Consider the following 24,917-nt stretch of genomic DNA (forward strand, 5'->3'; position numbering starts at 1 on the left):
CTTACGATGTTCTTCTGGAGGCAGGTGGCTCTGCAGCCGATGGACAGCAGCCGCTCCTCTTCAAACATCCGAGTGAACATACACTTCCTGCTCCTCACTGATTTCTGCAGACGACAGGAAGTCATCACAAGGCAGCTTGAATTTTCTTCTATAACTTAGCCCGTAAATTAAGAAACAAAAATCCAACATTTTCTATTATTCATCATGCATCAACATTAGTTTTCAACCTGGTTTCACTCCAAAGTCGTCAAATACTGGCATTTGCTCAGTGACTTCCAGCAGCATCAGACACCAATGAAAAAAGCTGTTATTGTTTAGCAGCATCTGGAAGTGTCAGGGGAAGACGCAGCGGGACAACAAAAGTTCGGGTGGTGAAAGTCCGAGGAGGGTGAGTGGGTCAAACAACCATTAACTTTCATCCAGGAGGCCGGTGTTCAGTTCCTGTAAGATTGTAAAACCAAACCCCGTTCTGTTTTCCTAAAACCAACCAGGTGTGTGTGCGTCGGCTAAACATAACCACGTGTGTGTGTGTCGGCTAAACGTAACCACGTGTGTGTGTGTGTGTGTTGGCTAAACGTAACCACATGTGTGTGTGTGTGTGTGTGGGCTAAATGTAACCACGTGTGTGTGTGTGTGTGTGTGTGTGTGTGTGTTGGCTAAACGTAACCACGTGTGTGTGTTGGCTAAATGTAACCACGTGTGTGTGTGTGTGTGTGTGTGTTGGCTAAACGTAACCACGTGTGTGTGTTGGCTAAACGTAACCACGTGTGTGTGTGTGTTGGCTAAATGTAACCACGTGTGTGTGTTGGCTAAACGTAACCATGTGTGTGTGTTGGCTAAATGTAACCACGTGTGTGTGTTGGCTAAATGTAACCACGTGTGTGTGTGTCGGCTAAACGTAACCATGTGTGTGTGTTGGCTAAATGTAACCACGTGTGTGTGTGTGTTGGCTAAATGTAACCACGTGTGTGTGTGTGTTGGCTAAATGTAACCACGTGTGTGTGTGTTGACTAAATGTAACCACGTGTGTGTGTTGGCTAAACGTAACCACGTGTGTGTGTTGGCTAAATGTAACCACGTGTGTGTTGGCTAAATGTAACCACGTGTGTGTGTGTTGGCTAAATGTAACCACGTGTGTGTGTGTGTGTTGGCTAAATGTAACCACGTGTGTGTGTGTTGACTAAATGTAACCACGTGTGTGTGTGTTGACTAAACGTAACCACGTGTGTGTGTGTTGGCTAAATGTAACCACGTGTGTATGTGTGTGTTGGCTAAATGTAACCACGTGTGTGTGTGTCGGCTAAACGTAACCACGTGTGTGTGTGTGTGTTGGCTAAATGTAACCACGTGTGTGTGTGTTGGCTAAACGTAACCACGTGTGTGTGTGTTGGCTAAACGTAACCACGTGTGTGTGTTGGCTAAACGTAACCATGTGTGTGTGTTGGCTAAATGTAACCACGTGTGTGTGTTGGCTAAATGTAACCACGTGTGTGTGTGTCGGCTAAACGTAACCACGTGTGTGTGTGTTGGCTAAACGTAACCACGTGTGTGTGTGTCGGCTAAACGTAACCACGTGTGTGTGTGTTGGCTAAATGTAACCACGTGTGTGTGTGTTGGCTAAACGTAACCACGTGTGTGTGTGTTGGCTAAATGTAACCACGTGTGTGTGTGTGTTGGCTAAATGTAACCACGTGTGTGTGTTGGCTAAACGTAACCACGTGTGTGTGTTGGCTAAATGTAACCACGTGTGTGTGTGTTGGCTAAACGTAACCACGTGTGTGTGTGTTGGCTAAACGTAACCACGTGTGTGTGTTGGCTAAACGTAACCACGTGTGTGTGTTGGCTAAACGTAACCACGTGTGTGTGTTGGCTAAATGTAACCGCTGTGTTTTCCCCTGATGCCGCCATAATAACTATAATGGCATCTGGTCGCATATCATGCTGATGTTAAAGGACGCCTTTTTTTCTGGCGCTTAGTCAAGTCACTGCCCAAGCGCTGTATTTCAGAGTGAGACTGGACTCACCTAAATATAAAATCAAATCGTCTGCATATAAACTGAGGGGTTTTTTTTCTTTGTTGTTTGCTCTGGTTTTTATGAGCCAAACTTTTAAATCCTGATAAAACTAACAGATGTGATGAAGGACAAACTGTAACAACACCTCCTGTTAGAGAGTTTAAAATCTAACAGCTGCTGAAACTTTTGTTCGTACAGTCTGATAGTCTGTTGGACTGTTTGTTTGACTACTGTCAAAATTTACAGAATTAAACATTACATAAATAATATGATGTCATGTGTTTGAGTGTCATAAATCTTACATCTGGGACGGTGTCGTTGGGACAGATTTTACCCTGCGGGAACAAACAGTCGACACAAGTTCCCTTTGGAGAGAAGAGACAAAGTTCAGTTGGTGTCAGTGTGAAACTACTCACAGTCATGCTGATAATGACATGTGATGTGACATGTGATGACCTCACCAGGACTTTGTTGTACGTGGCGTCATCACAGCGGTTCCTGTTGATGTTCAGGACAGCCGACAGGCCGTGGATCACTCCTTTACCACTCAGGATGTTGGAGGAGTTTATCTGAGCCTCGTTCACAAACAGCTGATGAGAATCACACACACACACACACACACACACACAGGTCAGATCGTATCAATCAGCTGATCATGTGATCATGTGAGAGATTATTGATCAGACCTTTCCGTCTCGGGGGAAGATGCTGAGCTGGAAGGAGAATCCGAGCAGCGTCTGTTTGTACCCTCCAGACTGAAGGTCGGTCTTCAGCAGACGTTCCGACGCCACCACATGGTAACGAGTCGTATTCACATCCTGTTTACGCCATCAAAATAAAAGCACAGACACATTTATGTACACATCACAGCTTTCAATCACTGCTTATACTTTATTTTTGCTTCATTTGGACCAACTTTGTTAATCCAGCATCAAAATCTTCCTGAGAAGTTGCTCATGAACAAAGAGAAGATAGAAAAATATTTTTTTTCACTGCATTAAACACAGAACGTTTCTAAAGTGACGTAGTGCCTGAGCTGACTGTGTCATCAGCAGGTGGTGGGGATGGTGGATGGTGTGACACCTGGAGAGACACCTGCAGACACTGTTCAGCACCAACAAACTACTGAACCAGTTGGGTTTTTTTTACAGACATTTTGCTGTGTTTCCAGCGGCTTTTTAGCCTTCAAACATGGGTGTTTTTCAGTAACTTGTCGCTGTGTTTACAGCGGGGACTGTGGAACAAAAACATTGCTGTACTCACAGCAGGGACAATCCTACACCAGGTACTTTAAGCCAAAAGATGATCTTTTTCTAACTATAACCAGGCAGCTTTGAACCTAAACACACGTTACCCACAGAGTTGTTAAGAAGTAAAGTTTCAGTGTATTCTGCCTTGTACACTGCGTTACTCACTAACATCAGTTTAAAGGAGTCGTCTCAAGTTACACTTCTGTAACAAACATAAACAAAACTGTCAAGCTGGAGGAAGATAAAATGATGATACAGGTATAATATGAAACTAGAGGACCTGAGGAATTTGTTATGCTAGCCTAGCTACAGACATGCACACTTTATGTTAGTCTCATACGGTGGTGCTGACCTATTGTAACTGAATATCTCTGCAGACTGGGCTCCATAAACTGTGTTGGAATCACATCAGTCAGGTCTGACTGGAAAGATGAGACTCTTGTGGATTCAATGAGCCCAGTTTTATTGATGTGTGATGATGTTAGTCCCCACAGCAGCCATCTTATTGTAGTGGTACCATTTCTTTTAAACTTGGCCTGAGTGTATAAAATGACCTCTAGTGACCTTGAGCATAATCATGGACACAAACTACAAATGCATTCTTACAGAATTCTCCAAATGTCAAAGTTTTTGATTCTAAATCACAGCGTGATTTTTTTTCTGTGGTGTTCCTCACGGTCTCAGTGTTAATGTGATATTCTAGCAGATTTTTGAACATTTCTATCAGTTCTTGAGGGATAAAAACTCACTTAAATTTCGCACCCAAACTCTGTAACAAATGGTAGCAATCCAAAAATTGCTGCAACAGCTTATGAGACATAAATGAGCATTGGAACAGCTGTCATATGCTTCCTCATAATGATCTGAGCCGTTATACACTCTAAACCTTGACAATTTGAATAGACGCCTAACCAAAACAAAATGTTCATTACAGATGTACGAGTATAAAAACTTGACACACAGCGCTGAGCTGCATCTCAAATTCATCTTCAGGTTTCCATCTTTAAGGTGATGTAAAGCACTTCTATGCTGACCTGCTGTCTCCCACAGAATAATACATAAATGGGTCAATGTGGGTCTCAGAGGGTTAACGAGGACCCTGTCCAGTTTATCATGAATACATGACATACAATACATGTTTCATCCTGCTGTACTGTACCAGGGCAGTGGCAGCCATTTTGTTGAGGTAATCAGTGACAGCAGCGTCTGTTGGAGCAAAGACGGTGAACTCGTCCGCCTGTTCGATCTCGTCCGTCAAGTTGTAATCCTGAAGAAGACAACAGAGAAATACTGTAAACAAACATCACAGACGTGACCCCAGAGTTAAACAAGGTGTTTGTGTGTTCATACGATGAGATACGACGTGAACAGAGAGAACTCTGGCCTCAGACCGAGAGTCGCCAGCAGACCCTCACTCCGCTTTCTGTCAGGAACCAAAACCTGCAGACACACAAACACAAGTTCCACTAGGCTGTCGGCTTAGAGCGTCGTTAGCATCGTTAGCATTGTTAGCATCATTAGCATCGTTAGCTTTGCACCTTATCAATGACATGGATCAGTCCATTGGTAGCAGCTACGTTGGATGTGATGATGGTTGCTCCTCCAACAGCTGTGAGCTGAGAGAACAAACACTCTGAATCAAATCTGAACATCAGTGTTACAAAATAAAACCTTCTCACACACACACACACACACACACACACACAGAGTCGGTTTCTTCTATAAATAAATATCTAATAAACTACATGAAGCCAGTAGAGGTGACAGGACGTTTGGTAACAGTCAGACTTTGAGTTTTATATCTAAAATGAAACTTTAATCTGGTTTAGTGGGCAGACACAACATGAAACCATCTCCTCTGTGGACTCACCTCATTGGTTGTTGAAACAGGAAGTGTTGTCTTGAGAAGGGATGTCAGAGAGGAAGTGCTGCTCAGACTGGATAACGGATAGTTACCTGGGATGACGTGGTTTCTGTGAAACAGGACAGATGGTTAATAAAATACTCTGAACATCAGAACATGAGGCTCGTTAAATGTCAGTTTGTGGTGGCGGTGTCACCTGATGAGACTCGGCAGGTTTCCCTTCATTGTCCAGAAGGCTTTGTCCTCTGAGGACATCTTGCCGACGGCGACTGAAGACGGAACCAGGAGGGTGACGTTCTGATCCGACAGAGACCAGGACAGACCCGAGTCCTGGAATATAAGAGATCATCTCTGAGACCGAGACCAGCAGAAAGACTCACTGAGGCTAAAAACATGAGCTCAACATAAATCTTAATAAACAGCTGCTGGTACGTGCACATCATATATATATGTATATATATATATATATAGATATATATATATATATACATATATATATATATATCTATATATATATATATATATATATATCTGTGATATCTGTGATAGACACAAAACATTCATCTATGTCTGCAGATTAGTGTCATATGTCTTTAAATATTCACACCTTTGACATCATGTGTGTATATTTATGATATAAGGCCATTTTGTTGTGTTTACATTGATAACATTCTGAGCTGGCACCGGGCGTTAACGTGACGTCAAAAAGACGTTGGACTCTTATGATGTGTTCACACCAAACAGGACGCAAACTTAGCGTTGCATTACTGTGAGTTTGAGAGTTGGAATATTTTGTGTTGACACGTCATAGGCGCTTGAAATCGCTGAATCAGTGAATGAACTTCCACTGGTATGTCCTCTGCGTCATATGTCCCTGGAGGATCTCAGTGCTGATTGGCTATTGTGGCACAAATTGGTCACTCAAATTAGCGTTTTTAAAGCTCTTGCAAACAAGTGTACGACGCAAAATCGTGCTAGTGGCTTTATTGGTGCTGCTTAATCTACATATTTTGAGTCATTCATGTGGCATCCCTCACGCTGTCTGTCTTTACATGACTTTACATGTGATTCACTCACATGACTCACACACAGTTACTGTTACATACAAATGTAAGTTTGTGTTTTATGCATTAAACACAAACATACACTGTATGTCGGGAGTTTCAATCAGACTCGTTGCCACAGGTGAATAACATCAAGCACCTAGCCTTGCAGTCTGCATCTGCAAACATTTGTGATACAACATGGGTCATTTTGAAGAGCTCAGTGACTTTCAGATAAGACGGTTCGTGAAACTTCATCTCTGCTGGATATTCCATGGTCAACTGTAAGTCATATTATTAGAAAGTGGAAGTGTTTAGGAACTTATTTATCTCTTAAATATAAAATCATATCATCTGCAAAAAAACAGAGTTTCTTACTTTTTCTGTTCTTTAATCAGTTTAATCATTAAAACAAATAACAAGTGATAAAGAACGACCTCTCCGTACCTCTTGCTCTCTGAATATTTCATTATAATATAATGATTATTAATAATAATGATATTTAATATGAAAACAAGTTGTTTTTTCCTTGGACTCTGTCTTTAAATTGTATGTAATCTGTATATATGTTACACCTTAAATGGGCGTGTATTAGGGTGTACGTCGCAGTTTAGTTGTTGTTAGACACATACATTTGTGATATATTATCTCATTACTCTGCGTCACAAATGTTTGTACACACATATATAAATGTTTTAATCTGAGATACATGTGATTTTTGTAAATGTGTGATTAGTGCTCAGTGAGTTTCACTAACATACGTATATGAACCTGTGATATACGTTCTCCGTTAGCTACAGTCAGATAAGATAATCTTTGAGTTACAAATGTTTGTCTGTCTTTATATTTAGCTGACAAATGATATAAAAAAACAAATACATTCTGGTTTGATCGGCGAGTTTTATATTTCAGACTCAGAGGTTTGATACTCACTGTGGTCCACGTAAAGAACTCGGAGGCGTCGGGCAGATCCATCAGCACCTGAATGCATCAGGAACACAGACTCAGGTTTGTTGGTGAAGATACAGAAACATGAACACATGAAGACGCTGATCACATCTCTCACCTGAACGACTGTACCGTAACACGAGCGTCCGTTTCCAACGTAACCTTCATCACAGACACACGTCCACTGAGAGAACAGCAGGCGGCAGCTGGCCTGAACACACCATAGGTTACTGTCTTAATCATCATCATCATCATCATCATCTTCATCATCACCAGTCTGTTATAAGTCTGATGGTTTTGAAGGTTTCTGGAACTCACAAGGTAGTGACAGCCTCCGTTCACGGTCACACACTGATTCACAGCTTCACAGTCTCGCCCGTTTCCTTTGTATCCAGCTTTACAGGTGCAGTCGCTCTGTTGGGTCGAGAAAAAGAGGAAGAGGAGGAAGATCTGTGTCAGCTGACAGTACTGACAGCACATGTTTGATCGAACATGGTTTATACTCAAACACTGGAGGTATTTCTGAGCAGCTTTGTGACACCAAACAGGTCGTACTCCTCTAACGTCAGGTCTCTAGGATGCGTAATGCTCCGCAACATTTCTGAAGCTGGTAACCAGAGTTCTGAGAGATCTGAAGGGGCGAACAGTCTGTTCACAGGTAAATGATTAACCCTCTTTATGAAATCAAATCAAACTCTAAACTCTTCCATGGCAATGACCAGAACCAAAAGTGTTTATAGTTTAATTGCTTCCAAAAGAACCAAGACAAAATCTCCACTAAACTTGATTGAGATATTTTAATGATGCCCTGAACTGAAAGAGGAAAAAACAAGAATGACTACATGGCCAAAATGATTAGTTCTGACATTTAACAGTCAATAGTGTGACCTTTCAAGAACTTAAACTAGGTCAGCAGATGTCTCTTGAGAGGTCTTGGCCCAGTCTTCCAGGGCAAATTGTTCCAGCTTATCCAAACTGCGTGGTTTTCGAGCATGAACATGAACCTTAAGCTCTTGCCACAGATTCTCACCAGGATTGAGATCTGGGCTAAGAGGGCTGCTCCAGGACCTTTATTCTTGTGTTCTTCAAAAGCTTCTGGACTGACTTGGGTATATACTTCGGGTCACTGTCTTGCTGGAAGACTCAGTGATGTCCTTAGGCTCGACTGGCAGCAAATTTCTTCACATTATTCTTCAACATGTCGACAAAATCGTATTTCTTTCAACCTGAACAGCAGCAGAATAGCCCCACAGCAACATGCTCCTACCATGTTTAACTGTGGCAACTCTTCAGTGTTGAAGGCCTCGCCCTTCCTCCGCCAGACAAAGTCAACATCCATGTGTCCAATCAGCTCAAGTTAAGTCTCATCAGACCAAAGGACAGACTTTCAAAACTCATGTCTATGTTTTAAGTGCTCACGGGCAAACTTCAGTGTGGCGTTGTCTTGGACAATGACCTCGAAGCCCACCACAATGAAGAACCCTCACAACAGTCTTCCAAGTCCAGAAGAGGCCAGTTCAGCAACAATCTTGGCAGAGAGCTGAGGATCGTTGCAGACATCTTGGACTGTTTTGCTCTCTTAAGTTTCTGAAACCTTTCGACCATGCTCAGGTTCAGTTCAGCTTTCCCCCTTTAACATGAGCATCCACTGTCTTTTGTCTGAGTTCCAGACTGATTTCTTTACTCTTTGACATGATGAAATTACTTCTTATCAAGAATTTAAGAGCAGTCCATCTTAGTCAAGTCTTCCAGTGCCTATAGTCCTGTTCATTGGAGTCCTTTAGGTAATGTTCAGAGCTGATCGGTTGCTCAGGGGTGTTTTGAAAGCAAATAATTACATGGAGGCTAAAAATTTTGACCACCTCCATTTTTTTGGTAAAATGAAAAACCTGGAGATTGAGTTTACATGCCAACTGGGACCTTCACACTGATGAATGTTTTGCTATGTAAAGTTTTATGAATGATGCAAACATTGGGCAGAATTTCCGGATATTGGTCCACAGTTCGTCAGGGCTGATCATTTGGACTGTAACTGTAGACGATGTTGTTGTCTGTTCAGATACGTGGGCTTCTCATGTGGAGCTCATCCATGCTCCATTCAGCTGCTTGGCTGAGAAGCATCTCGCTGTCAGCCTCACCAAGTGTGAGTCTGCGAGGGCAACAGAGATGTACTAAGGTCGGGTGGTTTGAGTTCAGTTTGTCCAGTAAAACAAAGAATCCGAGCTCTTGAACGGTTTCCTCCCCCTGCTCCAAAGAAGGAGATCATGTGTTTCATGGGCCTGGTGGGAAACTACAGACAGACACCGTGTGTCTTCTGTCCTCTGTCATGGCTCATGAGTCGAGTCAGACGACAGAGGACAGAGACGAACCTGAACAGAAAGGGTTTACAGGGTCAGATGTCGTCACCTGTCCAGGTCCCACGTAGATGCAGGTGGCGTTGGGGTGACAGCCTCCTCTGTCTGCTCCGTCACAGTTGTTGATTGGCTGACAGTCGTCTCCGTCCTCCCTCCACCCGGTCAGACACTGACAGGTGTGTGTCCCTGCTCCTGTCTTTATACACTTAGCCTGCAGGGGGCACAAAGACGCAGACACACAGACACAGCAGTGAGGACAAAGGACAGAGTGGACATCGGAGGTTCGCATAAAGAAGCTTGTCTTTAATGTCCTCCTTTTTTAAAAACTTTATTAAATCTGACGTACGTTGATGTTGCAGCCGCCACGGAGGGGTGGGGCACAGGGGTCGGACTCCACACAGGTGATACCATCTCCTTGGTAACCAGGTTTACACACACACCTGAGAACACACAGAGTATAATGAGGTCATCATGAAGAAGGTGAGCGGTGAACGTCGTCAGCAGCACAACCAAAACCACAGAAGACTTCAACAAAATAAAAGACTGAGACGGAAACAGCAAACATCTCGTCATCTAACGATGAAGACGTAAACCTGAGTCTGATGCAGGTGAGCTTACCTGGGGGTTTGCTGGCTGAAGTCACAGTCTGCATGGGCATGGCAGAACTGAACAACGCCACACGCCGCCGTCCTGCGTTCACAGAATGGACCGGTGAAACCCATCTGACAGGAGTCGACTTTACACCGCCCGTCTGAGTTTGGACGGTTGTCACACTGTCCATTGATACAGGGACACGCTGAGGACACACAGGTGAGTCTTCATCATCATGACATCACACCTACCGGGATGAGGTCCCAGGAAGAGAGGAGACAGACTTACTTCTGTCACAGTTTGGTCCATATTTGTTGGAGGAGGTGCAGTACTGACAGCGAGAGCCTCCGAAGTTCGGATCACAGATACACGTTCCATTTCCTGCAAGACCCTCCGAACACTACGACAGAAACACACTTCATTTCCTCAGAAACCTTCTGTGATGGTAACTGTATATATATATTGATGATGAGGGCGTGTAGAGGACATGACCTTGGTGTTTGCAATGTGTGGATGTTGACTCTGACCTGACCGTGCCCGGAGCAGGGGGTCTGGTATCCTCCAGGACACGGTCTACAGTCTGGACCGTAGAAACCTTTACAACATGCAGGAGTCTGAACAAACACAGAGAAACGTCACAGAGTCAAAACATCGCTTACGTTTGTTTTCAGTCGTCTTCATCACAGCTGATTCTTATATGATATAATCTTCTTCGTATTGCTGTGTCACTTTACCGTGACGGTGGTGTTGCAGCGCGGCGAGCAACCTGTGGCTGGGATGCGAATAGTCGGTGTGCTGATGGACATGATGTAAACACATCCGTAGGTGGAGGAGCCCTGATGGATGAAGAGATGCACCGTCATGATCACAGTCTGAGACTCTCTCACAAACACAGAGAAAATGAACAGAGTGAGACGTCTTACCATATAAACTCCTCCTGACGAGCACTGAGACAGTTTGACTTTAGAGCAGCTCACACATTCTCCCTGGAAACAAAAGGTACTGTCAAACATCTCAGATGGTGAAAAGTATTCTCCGTTTTTTGGTACAAGGAAGGAGTCGTACGTTCATGACGCTCCTCTCACGAGAATAAATATGTAGAAATATGTAGAACCAAAAATGGACTCCATCCCAGGTTTCTTTCTAAAAGTCTCGGGTGCCATGAGAAGACGTCACATTTGAGAGGCTGGAATAAAAAAGTTCCAGAAGAAGGTTTGGATAAAATGGATCCATTGATTAATTGTTGATTGTTACATGACATGATGACGATGATGTCACAGTGAAGTTGACTGTTGACCCTATCAGTTTAAAACTACAGGAAATGTGTCCATTCAGCTCTGATTGGCTATTGAGGCCTTAACAACAGCACTGGAAGCTCCTATTGGCTCAGTGAGGTGTGAATCAAAAGGTCAGGAGCTCTTTGCTGTCGTTTGTCTGACAGAAGTGTTTACTGAGCCTGCTGTGGTGGTTGGATCTTCAAATGTTTAGCATTAATGGAACCATGAGGAGCAACGCTTTACAACAACTTGTCGTATGAGTAAATCACCTAAACAACAACAAACACATCACCCGTTGACATTTCATAACCATCAAATGAAAAAAACGTGAAGACCCGCGGACGTCAGATTTCTATGAGTAAATCAACAGTAAAATGGACGCTGTAAAAAAAAAAAAAAAAATAAGGATGTGAACAGGAACACTGAAAACAAACATGGCTACCGCTGAAGCTCACCTTGACGATCTTGTTCTCGGTGATGTCACATCTGTGGGGCAGCACGGGTTCAATGGAGGGTGGAGTCAGAACTCCATCCAGCAGATACAGGCGGCCGTTTTTAGCTTCCACTGCTGCCTCCAACACCGCCGCCCCGTTCACCAAAATCTGACCCTGAACAAGAAAACAAACAAACAAACAAACCAACATGGAGGACCAGTCTGATTCGTCCCTACTCGTACTGTCAGACTGGTGTTTGGAGGCAGTCCTGATATAGGATAACGAGCTGCTGTCATGGTAACAGGGTTTAAAACAGAGGGAACGACTCAAAGTATCCCTGAGATGAAGCCAAACAGACAGAAAGATCCAAACTTACATTTTCTGTCACTTTAATCCTCAGGATCTGATTGGCCATCGTGGTGATAGTGGGGTTGGACACAGCGTTAAAGACCTCCAGCTTCAAACAAAGAACATGAGTCATCATCACAATGTTTGATGGACACAGAACAGATTTACTAAATCAAAGTTTGACTGACCGTGGTGGAGGAGACGATGTGGTTCCTCAGCAGCTCCACCAGTTTGTAGTGACCCTGAAGGTTCAGAATAAAAGACTCTTTAATCACTCTGGTGGATTAGATTTAAAATGTTCATTAAAATAAAGTAGTTTCTGACCTCAGCGCTGCTCAGGTGCTGCAGGTGACCTTCAGGCATCAAGTCAAAGGCTGAAGTGCTGGGAGCAAAGACAGTCATCGGACCAGGTCGGTCCAGGACGGATGCCAGGCCGGCTTTCTGCACACAAACACAACATCCACTGTGGGAAGGCTTCACAGTTCACAGACCTCAAAACATCCACCTCACAGTACAGACTTCTCCTTCAGTCACTGTCACGCTCCTTTATTCACTCGCTGTTGTCCAACTCATCCTCCCTGTGACCTCGTCACATGTCCACGTTTGGTCATGGACTTTCCACGTCCACATATGACGTCCAAGGTACCCTGGGTGTGTTGGTTGTTGACGTTCTGGGACGCCGTGTCAACTTCAGCCTGTTACATGCATTGTCTGTTTTCAAAATACACTTCTGTTTTCACAGGAAATGTACAGTTTGCATACAGTCTCTTTCAAAATAAAAGCACTACGTCAGTACAACCACCAACTGATGTTTTTTTCCTTCAACAACACACACACATGGTTACATTTAGCCAACACACACACGTGGTTACATACAGCCATATACATATACATACATACATATATAAAAATTCATGACAAATTGTTTCCCTGAGTTTCATTTAGGGGTGAGCAAGTCAACCACCATGTGTATTGTATTCTGAGTAGATAAGAGTCTGAACAGGAAGTGGGTTTGTCTTAAACAGGAAATGGGTGGTGTCTTACCAAAAGTTGATATTTTCAGGTTGAACAAAAGTTGCTTTATTGATTACTTATTGGAAAACTCTTTATGACCAGCCTCAGGATTCAGCTTCAGATCAGTTTCGATAACAGGAGGAAGAGATTGATCACAGCTATGCAAATACAGAGTTTCAGAGGTACAGATATTGAAACATTTTACACAGACAATAATTGCACCTTTCTTGAGTTGCAGCTACTTTCAAACATTAATCAGTGAAATATTTCAGCGTTGTTGAGTTTTACTGCTCCGTCTGTTCAGCCTCATTATTTCAGTAAATATTGATGATCACAGAACTTTAACTTAAAACTGATCAGAATGATTTTCATATTATGGAAACATCTGAACTTTATGCTCCCTTGATGTGATTAGGATGTTTAATATGTTATCAGATTTATATACGTCTGTCAGAGTCGGCAGAGAGACCCGACTCCGAACGTGAACCTGAACCTGAAGCGTACGTACCTCTAATAACGACTTGTACTTGTCGAACTTTCCGTAGTCAGAGATGATCTTCTTCAGGTTCTCCTGTTAGAACACAAGTCAGCGATCAAGCCGATGAACGAGTGACTTACTGACACATACAGTTCATCAGTTCATGGTTTCACCTGGGGATCGCTCTCCACGGTGGGCGGCACACTGTCCATCACCTTATTGATGATATGGATCATCCCATTGGATGCCAGGAAATCGGCCTGGACAATCACACCTCTCTTCTTGCTGCCGTGGATGCGGATCTTTGTCTGAGAGTCCTGAGAGAGAATGACACAGATGGTTTAAAGACGTGTTTAATGATCCGAACATGTGGTGGTCATGAAGAGGACAAAGAAGAAAACGAAGAAGAAAATGGTGAAACTTCTCTAATGACAGGAGGCTGAATTATTTAACAACATTAAAGTCTCAGTTTGCTTCAGATCACTGTGTTAAAGAAGTTAAATAATCCAATTTATGCTAGTAAGATTTAAACTGAGACATGAGACAGAAGAGAAAAATGTAATTCATAATCTCTTCAAAGTACTTTTGTTTTTTCCTCATGACGGCTTCATTTTGTTTGTTTCTAAAGTTTCTCTAACATCTGAGTTCGTCCTCTGTTTGTCCTGAAAACTTCTTCAGAACATTATCGTCATTATTAAAATGTTCCTGCTGATGGACGAAGCCTGTCCGTGTGTCTCACCCCCTCCGATGTGTCAGTCTGTACTGATTTTCCAGTCAAAGTGTAGAAGACATCGGTTTTCTTCAGAGTGTCAAAGGGCATCACCCCGGCAACCAGGTGTAACTTACACAGGTACTTAGCTTTGGACGAGTCGGCTGTCAGAGTCCTCACCTGCTCAACAGATGGACAGAGGTGTGTTTTTTATTTTTTATTCAGACGATGTCCTTGTGAAGATGTAATCTGAATGAAACTTCAGATTAAACTGCTGTCTGAGCCAACAGGAAATATAGCGAGAGTTGACTCTGGCTGAATGAATAAAGAGCAGACAGACGAGATCTTACGGAGGTTCCTCTGAAGCCTTTGTTGATCGGGACAAAAACTGTGAAAGGACCCAGATTCTGCAGAGACCACGAAACAGAACCTGAAACACACAAAGACAGTTTGTGTTTTATTACTGACAATACGCCAGGCTGACTTCACGTGACAAAAACTGAAGAGACACTTTAAGGTTCCACTGTGAATCTGCAGCGGTCAGGTAGAGTTCAGTCAATCAGTTCTGTTTATATTGCCAGTGAAATATAATGAACAAATCTGCAGCGACACGTCTGGAACAGAACAACCTGAATCCAAACACACATGATCTCACACACACGTATGAACTAAACAGGCTCATGGAAGAGCCTCTGCCCTTAGATATCAATATAAAATATCAAATCAATCAATCAAAGTTCTGAGATGAAAACATAGAAAACACCCCCAAGAAACACAAGTTCACACCAATTTGAATGTATACAGTGTCACCATGGATACGCTTTGATACACCTCTACTCTGACTGACAGGTCACCCAACACGTTTTCATCCCAACTTGCCAAACACCAGTGCTCTGTCCGACCTGGTCTCACTCTGAAGTTGTCAAAATACGGTGATTGCTTAGTGACTTCCAGCGTCAGATACCAACAAAAGCTGTATGATACACAGCTGGTTGCCGTTATTGTTTAACAGCACCTGTCAGCGTCAGCAAGAAAGGCAGCAGGACAGCATTGAAAGGGTGCAGAGATTTCCTGTGAAAACAGAAGTGTATGTTGAAAACAGACAATGCATGTAACAGGCTCAAGTTGACACGGCGTCCCAGAACGTCAACAACCAACACACCCAGGGTACCTTGGACGCCATATGTGGACGTGGAAAGTCCATGACCAAACGTGGACATGTGACGAGGTCACAGTGAGGATGTGTTCATCTGTCACATCAAAATATGACACACTATCTTAGGTGTCCTCCTACGTCTGTTTTGGATGTTCAGGGACAGCAAGTCAAATTTACGCCTGTTACATGCATTGTGTCTTTTTCTAAATAAACTTACAATGTGGGTAAAACACTTTGTTTTTATGTTTCCTTCCTTCAGTTCAGGCAACAAAAGTTTGTGGTTACGTTTAGAAAAATCATTGTTTGGCTTAAACTACATGCGATTCTTCCTAATGTAACCTCACATGACATCTGTCACTAGAGTGGCATGCTACACATATGAGCACACTACGTTTTTAATAAAATAACTCCACTGACTTTTGGTTTCACACAGGAAACAAACAGCGGGTTGCTGACTGAAAATTTGGAGGTTGTTTGACTCATCCACCTCCACTGCCGCCCTATAGCGACTTTCTCATTGTTTCTATGGTAAGGTGAGGTACAGTAAGGTAAGGTAAGGTAAGGTAAGATCCGGTAAAGTAAGGTAAGTTAAGGTAAGGTATGGTGAGGTAAGGTACGGTAAAGTAAGGTAAGGTAAGGAAAAGTAAGGTCAGGTTAAGTAAAGTTAGGTAAGGTAAGGTACACTAAAGTAAGGTGCGGTAAAGTAAGGCAAGGTAAGGAAAAGTAACATCAGGTTAAGTAAAGTAAGGTAAGGTGAGGTACGGTAAGGTAAGGTTACCAGCTACAGGTAAGGTAAGGTAAGGTAAGAAAAAGTAAGGTACGGTAAGGTGAAATAATCCTTTATTCGTCCCACAGCAAAGAATTCTGCAACAACATTTAAAATACAGTTGTTGCCAGTGATGTCAGAAATAGCTGCTGCCCAGTGCCATGAAGAGCATCTTGGTGCGTCAGTGTCTGACACCAAGATCAGCTAACAAGGTGGCGGTATTTAAAGAGCTGGGAGTGAGAATGGGCGGGGTCACCATGGTAGTGACTTGTCAATCAGAAGGTAGCTACACCCTAAAAACTCCCGATTTATGGTGTTTTACTGTAATTGGAACCATAATTTACTAAATGAACATCGAGCTGTATCAAAGACATCTTGAGACCACAAGAAAACTTTTACTGAGGTCATAAATGAAGTGAGACATAGACTCATTTACTGATAGACTCATAGAGGTGCCCCCTGCTGGACATTAGAAAGAATGCAGGTTTAAGGCACATCGGCACTGACGTCACCTGTCAGAGACAGGTGCTATGTCCACTTCTTAATACAGGCTATGGGTTAGCTTAGCTTAGGTTAGCATAAAGACTGTAAACAGGGGGAAACAGGTAGCCTGGCTCTATCCAACACGTCAAAAGGTCACAGATGAACACCTTCTGTCTCATCTGTTTCATCAAAGAATCTAAATGTTCCTACAGACGTCTCTTCCTGTGTGGACAAAAACATTTGTCCAGTGAAACGTACTTAAAAATAAATTCTCTTCTTACCGAACAGAGTGATGGCGTTGCTCAGCTGACCGCTCCACTGTCCTCCAGGCTTCGTGTTCAGACTGTTCAGACGCTCCATGATGTCCCCGTAACAGACCTTACCGTTACCAAGGTAACCCTGGAGACAGGTGCAGCTGAGGGGCATGTTTGGACATGTTAAAGATATGTAAACAACGAGTAGATAACAGGAGAGAAGTAAAGAAGGCGACTGACTCGACTTGTCCTGGTCCCACCGTGGTGCAGTTGGCGTTCTCATGACAGGAAGCAGGTGTGCAGGAATCCTTCAGGCTGCAGCCGCCGTTCGACAGGTGATCAAAACCAGGGAGACACTCACAATGAGACTGAACAGGAAACACACAGGGTTAATTTCCTCTGCTGCCCCCAGCAGGCTGCAGTGGTCATTACAGCCACAACATGAACACGTCTAATAATATGACAATAAAATCATCTCATACTAACACACAGCTGCTCTTTATTATCAGTCCTGTTCTTTATTCTCATCCTGTTTCTGATCCTGAACCTTATTTTCTTCCTGATCTGTCTCCTAATCTTGATACCACTAATGTTCCTAAATCTAATCTTGTTCCTACTGCTGGTCCTGTTCTTAGACCTCAATCCTGATTCCTTTCTTCCATTTCCTCCCTGTTAATTGTTTAGGGAAGTTTTTCCTTATCCACTTTGAGGGTCCAAGGACAGAAAGTTCAAGGACAGAGGGTCCAAGGACAGTGGGACGTTGTACACTCTAAAACCCTTGGAGGCTAACCGTGGTTTGTGATATTTGTCTTCATAAATATAAATCTGACGATCATATTTCTGTTCTAGTTTCAGAATCTGTTGCTGACACATCTTGTGATTCTGAACTTGATCTTGGTCCTATTTATCGGTCATGATTGTGATCTGATTCCTGATCCTGATCCTGCTCCTGATCTTTATCTCGCCCCTGACCAGAGTGTGTCCTCACGTTCCCTGGTCCGTCGTAGATGCAGCGTGCCGACTCGGCGGAGCAGCCTCCCTGTTTGCTCTGGCATGGATCGATGGCCATGCAGACTCGTCCATCCCCGCTGTATCCTTCATTACAGGTACAGACGTGCTGGTTAGGACCAGTATGGACACAGGAGGCGTAGACATGACAGACCCGCTGGACACACGGGTTTATTGCTGAGGAGACAAACATCACAACGACATCCCGGTCTTAAAATGTAAAGAACAGACACAAACATCCTGGACATCACCTATGAGACACCAGACTGTCTGATGATTCTTTATAAACTCACATAAACACTGAGCTCCTGACTTCTGGTAACCAGGGAGACACTGACACACCAGCTGTCCCGTCAGAGCTTCTTCCATACAGCGAGCGTTCTGCTGACAGCTGAGGGCGGCACACTCAGGTAACTCTGAAACACAACACAGGTGACAGGTGACATCCTGGCAACCACATGGTAAAATAAAGACTCCATAATAATCAGTGTGAAGCCATCAACAGAGCGACTGACCTTGATCACAGTTTGGACCTTTATATCCAGAAAAACAGGTGCATCTACCATCACCTTTCAAACCAGAGTCACACAGACCGTGGACACATGAGCACACTGCAGAGACAACAGAAGAAGGACATATGAACACAGTGCAGAGACAACAGAAGAAGAACACATGAACACAGTGCAGAGACAACAGAAGAACATGAGAACACTGCAGAGACAACAGAAGAACAATAGAACACACTGCAGATACAACAGAAGAACACATGAACACACTGCAGATACAACAGAAGAACACAAGAACACTGCAGAGACAACAGAAGAACACATGAACACACTGCAGATACAACAGAAGAACACAAGAACACTGCAGAGACAACAGAAGAACACATGAACACACTGAAGAGACAACAGAAGAACACAAGAACACTGCAGAGACAACAGAAGAAGAACACATGAGAAATAAATGCGAAGAATTAATTGATGTGATTTATTTATCAATGTCATGACACGTTACCTGAGCCGCAGGTGGTTCCGTATCGACCAGGTGCACAATCCTCACATGCAGTTCCTGCAAAACCCACCTGAGATTATCACACACACACACACACACACACACACACACTAATGTCAGGAAAGCATTACATTACATACACTGCTACGTGCAGCCATTTGTAGAACGTCTTCAGTGGGAACTAGAACATCTTGAATGTTCACTACCACTATGTAATCACAGAACCTCTTCAGAGAGATCAGGTAGAACCTAACGGCGGTATGTGGGGTCACCTGACAGCTGCAGGTTCCATTCCCTCCCAGTCCGTCAGAGCAGACTCCTCGGTCGCTGCAGGGTCTGTCAGCACTGTCAGGACACTCTGAAACACAAACATCCACAACAGGAAACAGTCAGCAGACGTTTGCGGAGCGTTGTGACAACGTTGTTCTTGTATTTTCTGTGAGGAAACAGATCCATCCCTCCACTTCCTTCCTCCACCTCTTCCCTCTCTTCATTCTCTTTATCTTCTTCCTCTTATCTCTACGAGTCATCACTTCTTCCACAGATCTGTTTCCTCCTCCTCTCAGAACAAACACTTGTCATCAGGACGAGTTAACACTGTGTCCACCTGTGGACGTGTCCGAGTTAAAGGAACAGTTCACCCACAACATGACCATCTGTATATCAGTTACTGATCCTGTCCCATGATGAGTTCATGGAGAATATTTGGTTTTTCTCTCAGTCCACCTTTAACAACAGCAAAACTACATCAAAACATCAGTTCACAGACCATCACACAGCTGCTGCAGAATCATCTCTCTTCTCATTTATAAACACTGTACGTACCAAACGAGACCTGAAAGAGGCGAACGCCACTTCCCACTGAGGAGTTGTGATCTATAAAAACAGACCTGATGGGAGAAACTTTGACTCATGCTTACAGACGTCTTGGAGATGGGGAATTGACAACACAGACAGAGAGGTGGAGCCTGACTGTAGAAACTGCTGAATATTTTTTTGGCACACACCATTTTTGGCTTTTGTCTGTAGGTACATTTTTAGTATGGATCGTAAATGTTGTTTTATAAAGGAGACACTTGGACTTCACAAACCCATTTACATTAAACTATTGTGAACTCAGCTGACAGTGAGACGGATCTCTGCTTTCGTCACAACCAGACTAACGTCAGTGATCTTAGGAGCTGCTGGTCGACATCAGTCAGTGTGTTTGTGTCCCAGGTGAGATCAGACAGTGTCACAGCTTTGATGGTTTTACATTTAAGATGAAATCACCTGAGCTAACACTATATCTTGTTATATCCTCATGTTGTAGTTTTATTGTTGCGATGATTTGATGTTGTGTTGTCTTGTTGTTGTTATTGCTGAAGCAGGTTGGTGCCATTTCTTTCAAAAACATGGGAAGAAAGGCAACAAGCAAATTTTTCAAATTTTCTTCTTTTGAATTTTCTCCTTATAATTTCTTGCTATTTTCTGGGCCATTTTTTCTTTGGTTGCTCGTTGTCTTCTTGTCCATGTTTCTAAAATAAATCAGGCCAGTCTGCTGTCAGGTTTCAAAGGGTTAAAACAAAGTGGTCTTTATGAGTTAAGACGTGGTGAGGAGGTGACACACTGATGGTTGTAGGTGGTCGTTCAGCTCCATGTGTGACCGTCAGCACATTTGTGTCCTGCTGCTGACTGAGAGACTGCAGAGAGGAAGGAAGTCCTGATTCCTGCAGGACCATCTGCTTCCTGCAGGACTGCACGCTCCACATGTGACAGGAGGATGTGTCACCTGGACGCCTCCTCTGTCACTGAACTCATCCTCTCTACGGATTCAGTCTTATGTATCAGAGCAGCCTCAGGTCCTCAGGTGTGACTCTACAGGTGTGACTCTACAGGGGTGTGACTCTACAGGTGTGACTCTGCAGGTGTGACTCTACAGGGGTGTGACTCTACAGGTGGGACTCCACAGGTGTGACCCCACAGGTGTGACTCTACAGGTGGCTGGCCTCTTACAGACAGGATGCTGCAGAGTTCACTCATGCGATTATTTTAAATCATGATGTAGTAACAGTACCTCTGGTGTACCCCAGGGGTCAGTACTGGGACCAAAATTCTCTCTAATATATATTAATGATCTATGTTAAATTTCAAAAAACATTAAAATCAACGCGGTCTCACTCCAAAGTCACCAAAAGCCGGCACTTGGTCAGTGACTTCCGGGGTCAGAGAGTGACTTTCGCGTAGGCATGATACACAGCTGGTTCAATAAGTTTGGGAGAGTTCTTGACAATTTCATGTTTAAATAAGAGAATGAGGATTATAGAAGAGTTCACTTCTTCCTTTTCATCATGTCTCTTTTTGTTTTCTTTGTTTTTAGTTTTTGCTTTCATCAAAATAAAGTCATTCATTCATTCATTCATTCATTCATTATTATGATGAAAAGTAAGATTGTTAAAGATCAGTATCTTGATAGGTTTCAATCAGCAGATGCTCCATCAGTGGAGCTGAACAACTGCTGAATGAGTTCCTGATAATAATCTGACGACAGCTGTGCGGTTAAAGTTTGGTCAGGTTTTGGCACAGACAGTTTTTGGGTAGACGTAAGTGGTCAAAAGAAACCAACATTGACTGTTGCTAGGAGACAGGATGTGGTGTCCATTTTGATTCACTGTTACCCCACATGTAAAGACCCACTGTGGAGTACCTCAGGGCTAGTACCTGGTGCCCCTGCTCTTTACAGCAGATCTAAATTAACACTGATCTCATTCAGTCTGTCCAGGACATTAATGACCCCGTCAGCTGTCCCCAACAGCAGCACGGTCTGCACATGTGCAACATGTCGGCATTGTACGTTTCTGCAAACCACAGATCATTTGTAATATGTATCATACCAGTGTTTCTAAAGTGACATAGTATCTGAGCTGACTGTGTCATCATCAGGTGGAGGGGACGGTGGATGGTGTGACATGTTAGAGACACACCGGCTGAGCTGGAAACACTGTTCAACACCAACACACAACACTGGATAGTTTTATTTCCTGTCACTGTTTCTCCAGCTGAGATGTTTCCCCCCAAAAACCAAAACCTGATCTTTTTCTAACCCAAACTGAGAGGTTTCTGTGCCTGAACAGAACCGCATGTTAACCACAGAGCTGTAAGAACACAAAGTTCCAACATATCTGCAACATAACACTGAAACATATCTGCGGTTTACAGAAACGTATGTATGATGTCAACATGTATTCTGGTTGTTTAGCGCCACCAACATGTCGACATCAAGCCTCAGTGAACACTGATCGAGGCATCACAAGCAGGTATCTGGACCTCAGACCTCCATCAGTGTGTCATGTGTCTGTGTTCTCACCGTTACAGTCCGGACCCCAGAAACCAGGACAGCAGGTCTTCACCTCCTCGTCCCGGTAACACTCGAAGGAGCAGCCGCTGATGAGCAGCTTCAGACTGGGAGTCCTGATGTGGTACCTACACACACACACACACACACACAATCAAGATTTATTCCTGTTCTACATCAGAACATCTCCAGGTAATAAACCTGCTGCAGAACTGAACTCTGGAGCTGAGAGAACACATACTAACTTCAAACTGGATCTAAATGAGAATCAGCTGGTGTGCGTGTGTGTGTGTGTGTGTGTGTGTGTGTAACACTGTCTGTAGTGAGTGATGATGTCTGAACCTCTGTGTTGTTTCTCTGCAGGTGCTTTCGTTGGAGCGTTGTAAAAAAACTCACTTGCAGTCCTGAGCGGTGGATCGTGGCGTCTGTTTGTATCCTGACGGACACGGCATCAACATGCTGATGCTGCATGAGTGACACGCCGTCCGAGTCCTCAGCACCGTTGAGTTGGAGCAGAAGTTCTGAAACAAACAGCGTCACATCATCATTATCATCGTTCGTGCGAAGAACAGAACTATGTCAATATAATATAATGTGATATATATATATATATATATATATATATATCTAAAGAGGACTGAGGCCTTTTTCTGTTGCTCCACTTTCTGGTGCACTTCAAGAGGACTGAGTTCAGTTTGTTTAAAAAGGATGACGTGTGAAAAAGGTTCTTCCACAGAGTCTATAAAGGCAGATGTCACTCAGGCTATTAAAACATTAATGTAAGAAATATAAAGTAAAGATAATTATGAGGACACCTCACCTGAAGCTGTCGTTCTCTATCGTTTACACTGAACTCAAACTGCAGCTTGGTCACTTCCTCTTTAGCTCTGCAGCACTTTGCTTTTTACTGTCAGTCACTGTGATACAGTTTGTATTTTGACAAATTCTTTTTGCCTCAGTTCGGTCTCCACATTCACACCAGTAACGGTGTTTTCCTCCCCACCACTGGTCTTTATGGGCACATGAGACCAACAGCATCAGCCTGTACTGAAGGTCATGAGCTTTAACCCAGGTGTTGTCACTTAGTCTGAGAGTCCACAGTCTCACACTGACTGAGCCTGATTTAAACCACGTTCATGAGCCACACTTAAATGTTAAAGTTTGACTCGTCCACATTAAAACCTGCTCCAGGATTCATCTGAACCAGAATGATATATTTCATGTTTGCACTGCTTCACATCAGCTTCAGTGTTTTCTGTAAACATGTTCTGAATCTGATGCTGCAACAAATAAACAAACAAACAAACAAACAAACAGATCTGATCTGACGAGCAGCGCTCAGCCTCTGCTCACTGATCACAGGTCAGTTTCACACTCTCTGCTCACTGAGCTTTAAGTGTCAACATCTGGACCAACACTTGATCCAGAAAGATCTGAGAACTCTTCAGATATGAGTCAGGTCACATGAACTGTTCGTCTGTCCTCTTTCATTCTAAAATACAAAGAAACAGACAGTGTTTTTCCAGGACCTCCAGGATCACAGACATCAGACATGTTAATGTGGAGCGTGATGGAGCGTAAACAGGAAACTACTGGAACAACTGCTGTGGTTATCAGCTCCATCTGATCCACCCAGGAAACACTCACACACACACTCGTACACACACACAGGTCCTGGAGCAGACCTGGAGCAGACCTGGAACAGACCTGGAGCAGACCTGGAGGACTTCACAGCAGCACTTTGCGTCAAATTTATAGTTTCCAAAGTATCAGATAAAGTTTAAAACTTGTTTTCTAAAAGAAGATGCTGCAGCTGATGATGATGATGATGATGATGATGATGATGAAGGCTGACACAAACACATTCACTGAGCTGAAATATTAAAAATTATCTTTTTACTTTGGAAGAAAATTAACCAACTTTATATTTAATGATGGTGTTCCTGTACCTGCTGTCAAACACGTTCATGATAAAATCAGAGATGAAGATCAGACTGTACCTGAGGAGACGCAGCTGAGCTCATCTTCATCATCATCATCATCATCATCAGAGGGACAAACAGCAGCTTCAAACTCCGACAGCACTCCATGACGTCTGATCTGAGCTCTGTCTGTCACCGGCTCTCCTCCTTTTAATCCTCCTCCTCCCCCTGCTCCTCCTCCATCAGGTCCTCCTCCTCCTCCTCCTCTTCCTCCTCCTCCTCCCCCTCCATGTGTTTCCTGAACATCCAGTGAGACTCAGAGGAATCTGCTGAGTCAGATTATTTTTACACACCGACACAGACGAGGAAGATCAACATGTTTCTTTTTTTAAATTCTTCGTAACCAAACAAAAATAATCTGAGTTCATGTTTTACAGAAAAAAGACATTTTGTTTTTTAATCTTTGAAGACGTCACTGTTTTTATGAACGTGACAGAAAAGTTTAAATGACATAAAAAGGTTCTCTCTGTGAAGAGCATCTGTTCGTGCTGAGACCTCCTTCACTGCTCCTCCTATTATGAATAATAATAATAACATTAAACTTTGTGTCTGCAGGACTTTATGAACTCAGTGTGAAGAATGTTTCTGCAGCATT

At 43.3% G+C, this 24,917-nt stretch overlaps 1 protein-coding gene across 1 annotated transcript in view; it reads right to left on the minus strand.

Annotated features, from left to right (window-relative positions):
* The window catches only part of stab2 (stabilin 2), a 45,737-nt gene extending 21,307 nt beyond the window's left edge, over nt 1-24,430 (minus strand). The window contains exons 1-37 of the mRNA XM_049567391.1: nt 24,341-24,430; nt 22,737-22,861; nt 22,353-22,468; nt 19,279-19,364; nt 19,010-19,076; nt 18,508-18,603; nt 18,286-18,408; nt 17,973-18,169; nt 17,225-17,352; nt 17,012-17,145; nt 14,676-14,755; nt 14,356-14,505; nt 13,790-13,933; nt 13,647-13,709; nt 12,449-12,565; nt 12,313-12,366; nt 12,153-12,233; nt 11,798-11,950; nt 10,989-11,051; nt 10,800-10,901; nt 10,593-10,679; nt 10,354-10,465; nt 10,093-10,270; nt 9,821-9,914; nt 9,527-9,685; nt 7,439-7,534; nt 7,239-7,331; nt 7,106-7,153; nt 5,326-5,459; nt 5,136-5,238; nt 4,804-4,881; nt 4,616-4,705; nt 4,425-4,532; nt 2,702-2,833; nt 2,477-2,605; nt 2,318-2,380; nt 6-104 (exon numbers count right to left, since the gene is read on the minus strand). Coding sequence (XP_049423348.1) covers nt 6-104; nt 2,318-2,380; nt 2,477-2,605; nt 2,702-2,833; nt 4,425-4,532; nt 4,616-4,705; nt 4,804-4,881; nt 5,136-5,238; nt 5,326-5,459; nt 7,106-7,153; nt 7,239-7,331; nt 7,439-7,534; nt 9,527-9,685; nt 9,821-9,914; nt 10,093-10,270; nt 10,354-10,465; nt 10,593-10,679; nt 10,800-10,901; nt 10,989-11,051; nt 11,798-11,950; nt 12,153-12,233; nt 12,313-12,366; nt 12,449-12,565; nt 13,647-13,709; nt 13,790-13,933; nt 14,356-14,505; nt 14,676-14,755; nt 17,012-17,145; nt 17,225-17,352; nt 17,973-18,169; nt 18,286-18,408; nt 18,508-18,603; nt 19,010-19,076; nt 19,279-19,364; nt 22,353-22,468; nt 22,737-22,861; nt 24,341-24,430 — 3,972 coding nt within the window. The remainder of the gene's footprint in view (nt 1-5; nt 105-2,317; nt 2,381-2,476; nt 2,606-2,701; nt 2,834-4,424; nt 4,533-4,615; nt 4,706-4,803; nt 4,882-5,135; nt 5,239-5,325; nt 5,460-7,105; nt 7,154-7,238; nt 7,332-7,438; nt 7,535-9,526; nt 9,686-9,820; nt 9,915-10,092; nt 10,271-10,353; nt 10,466-10,592; nt 10,680-10,799; nt 10,902-10,988; nt 11,052-11,797; nt 11,951-12,152; nt 12,234-12,312; nt 12,367-12,448; nt 12,566-13,646; nt 13,710-13,789; nt 13,934-14,355; nt 14,506-14,675; nt 14,756-17,011; nt 17,146-17,224; nt 17,353-17,972; nt 18,170-18,285; nt 18,409-18,507; nt 18,604-19,009; nt 19,077-19,278; nt 19,365-22,352; nt 22,469-22,736; nt 22,862-24,340) is intronic.
* Between the last annotated feature and the right edge of the window lie 487 nt (nt 24,431-24,917).

This window comes from Epinephelus fuscoguttatus, linkage group LG22 (assembly GCF_011397635.1).
Source record: "Epinephelus fuscoguttatus linkage group LG22, E.fuscoguttatus.final_Chr_v1".
Classification (NCBI taxonomy): domain Eukaryota; kingdom Metazoa; phylum Chordata; class Actinopteri; order Perciformes; family Serranidae; genus Epinephelus; species Epinephelus fuscoguttatus.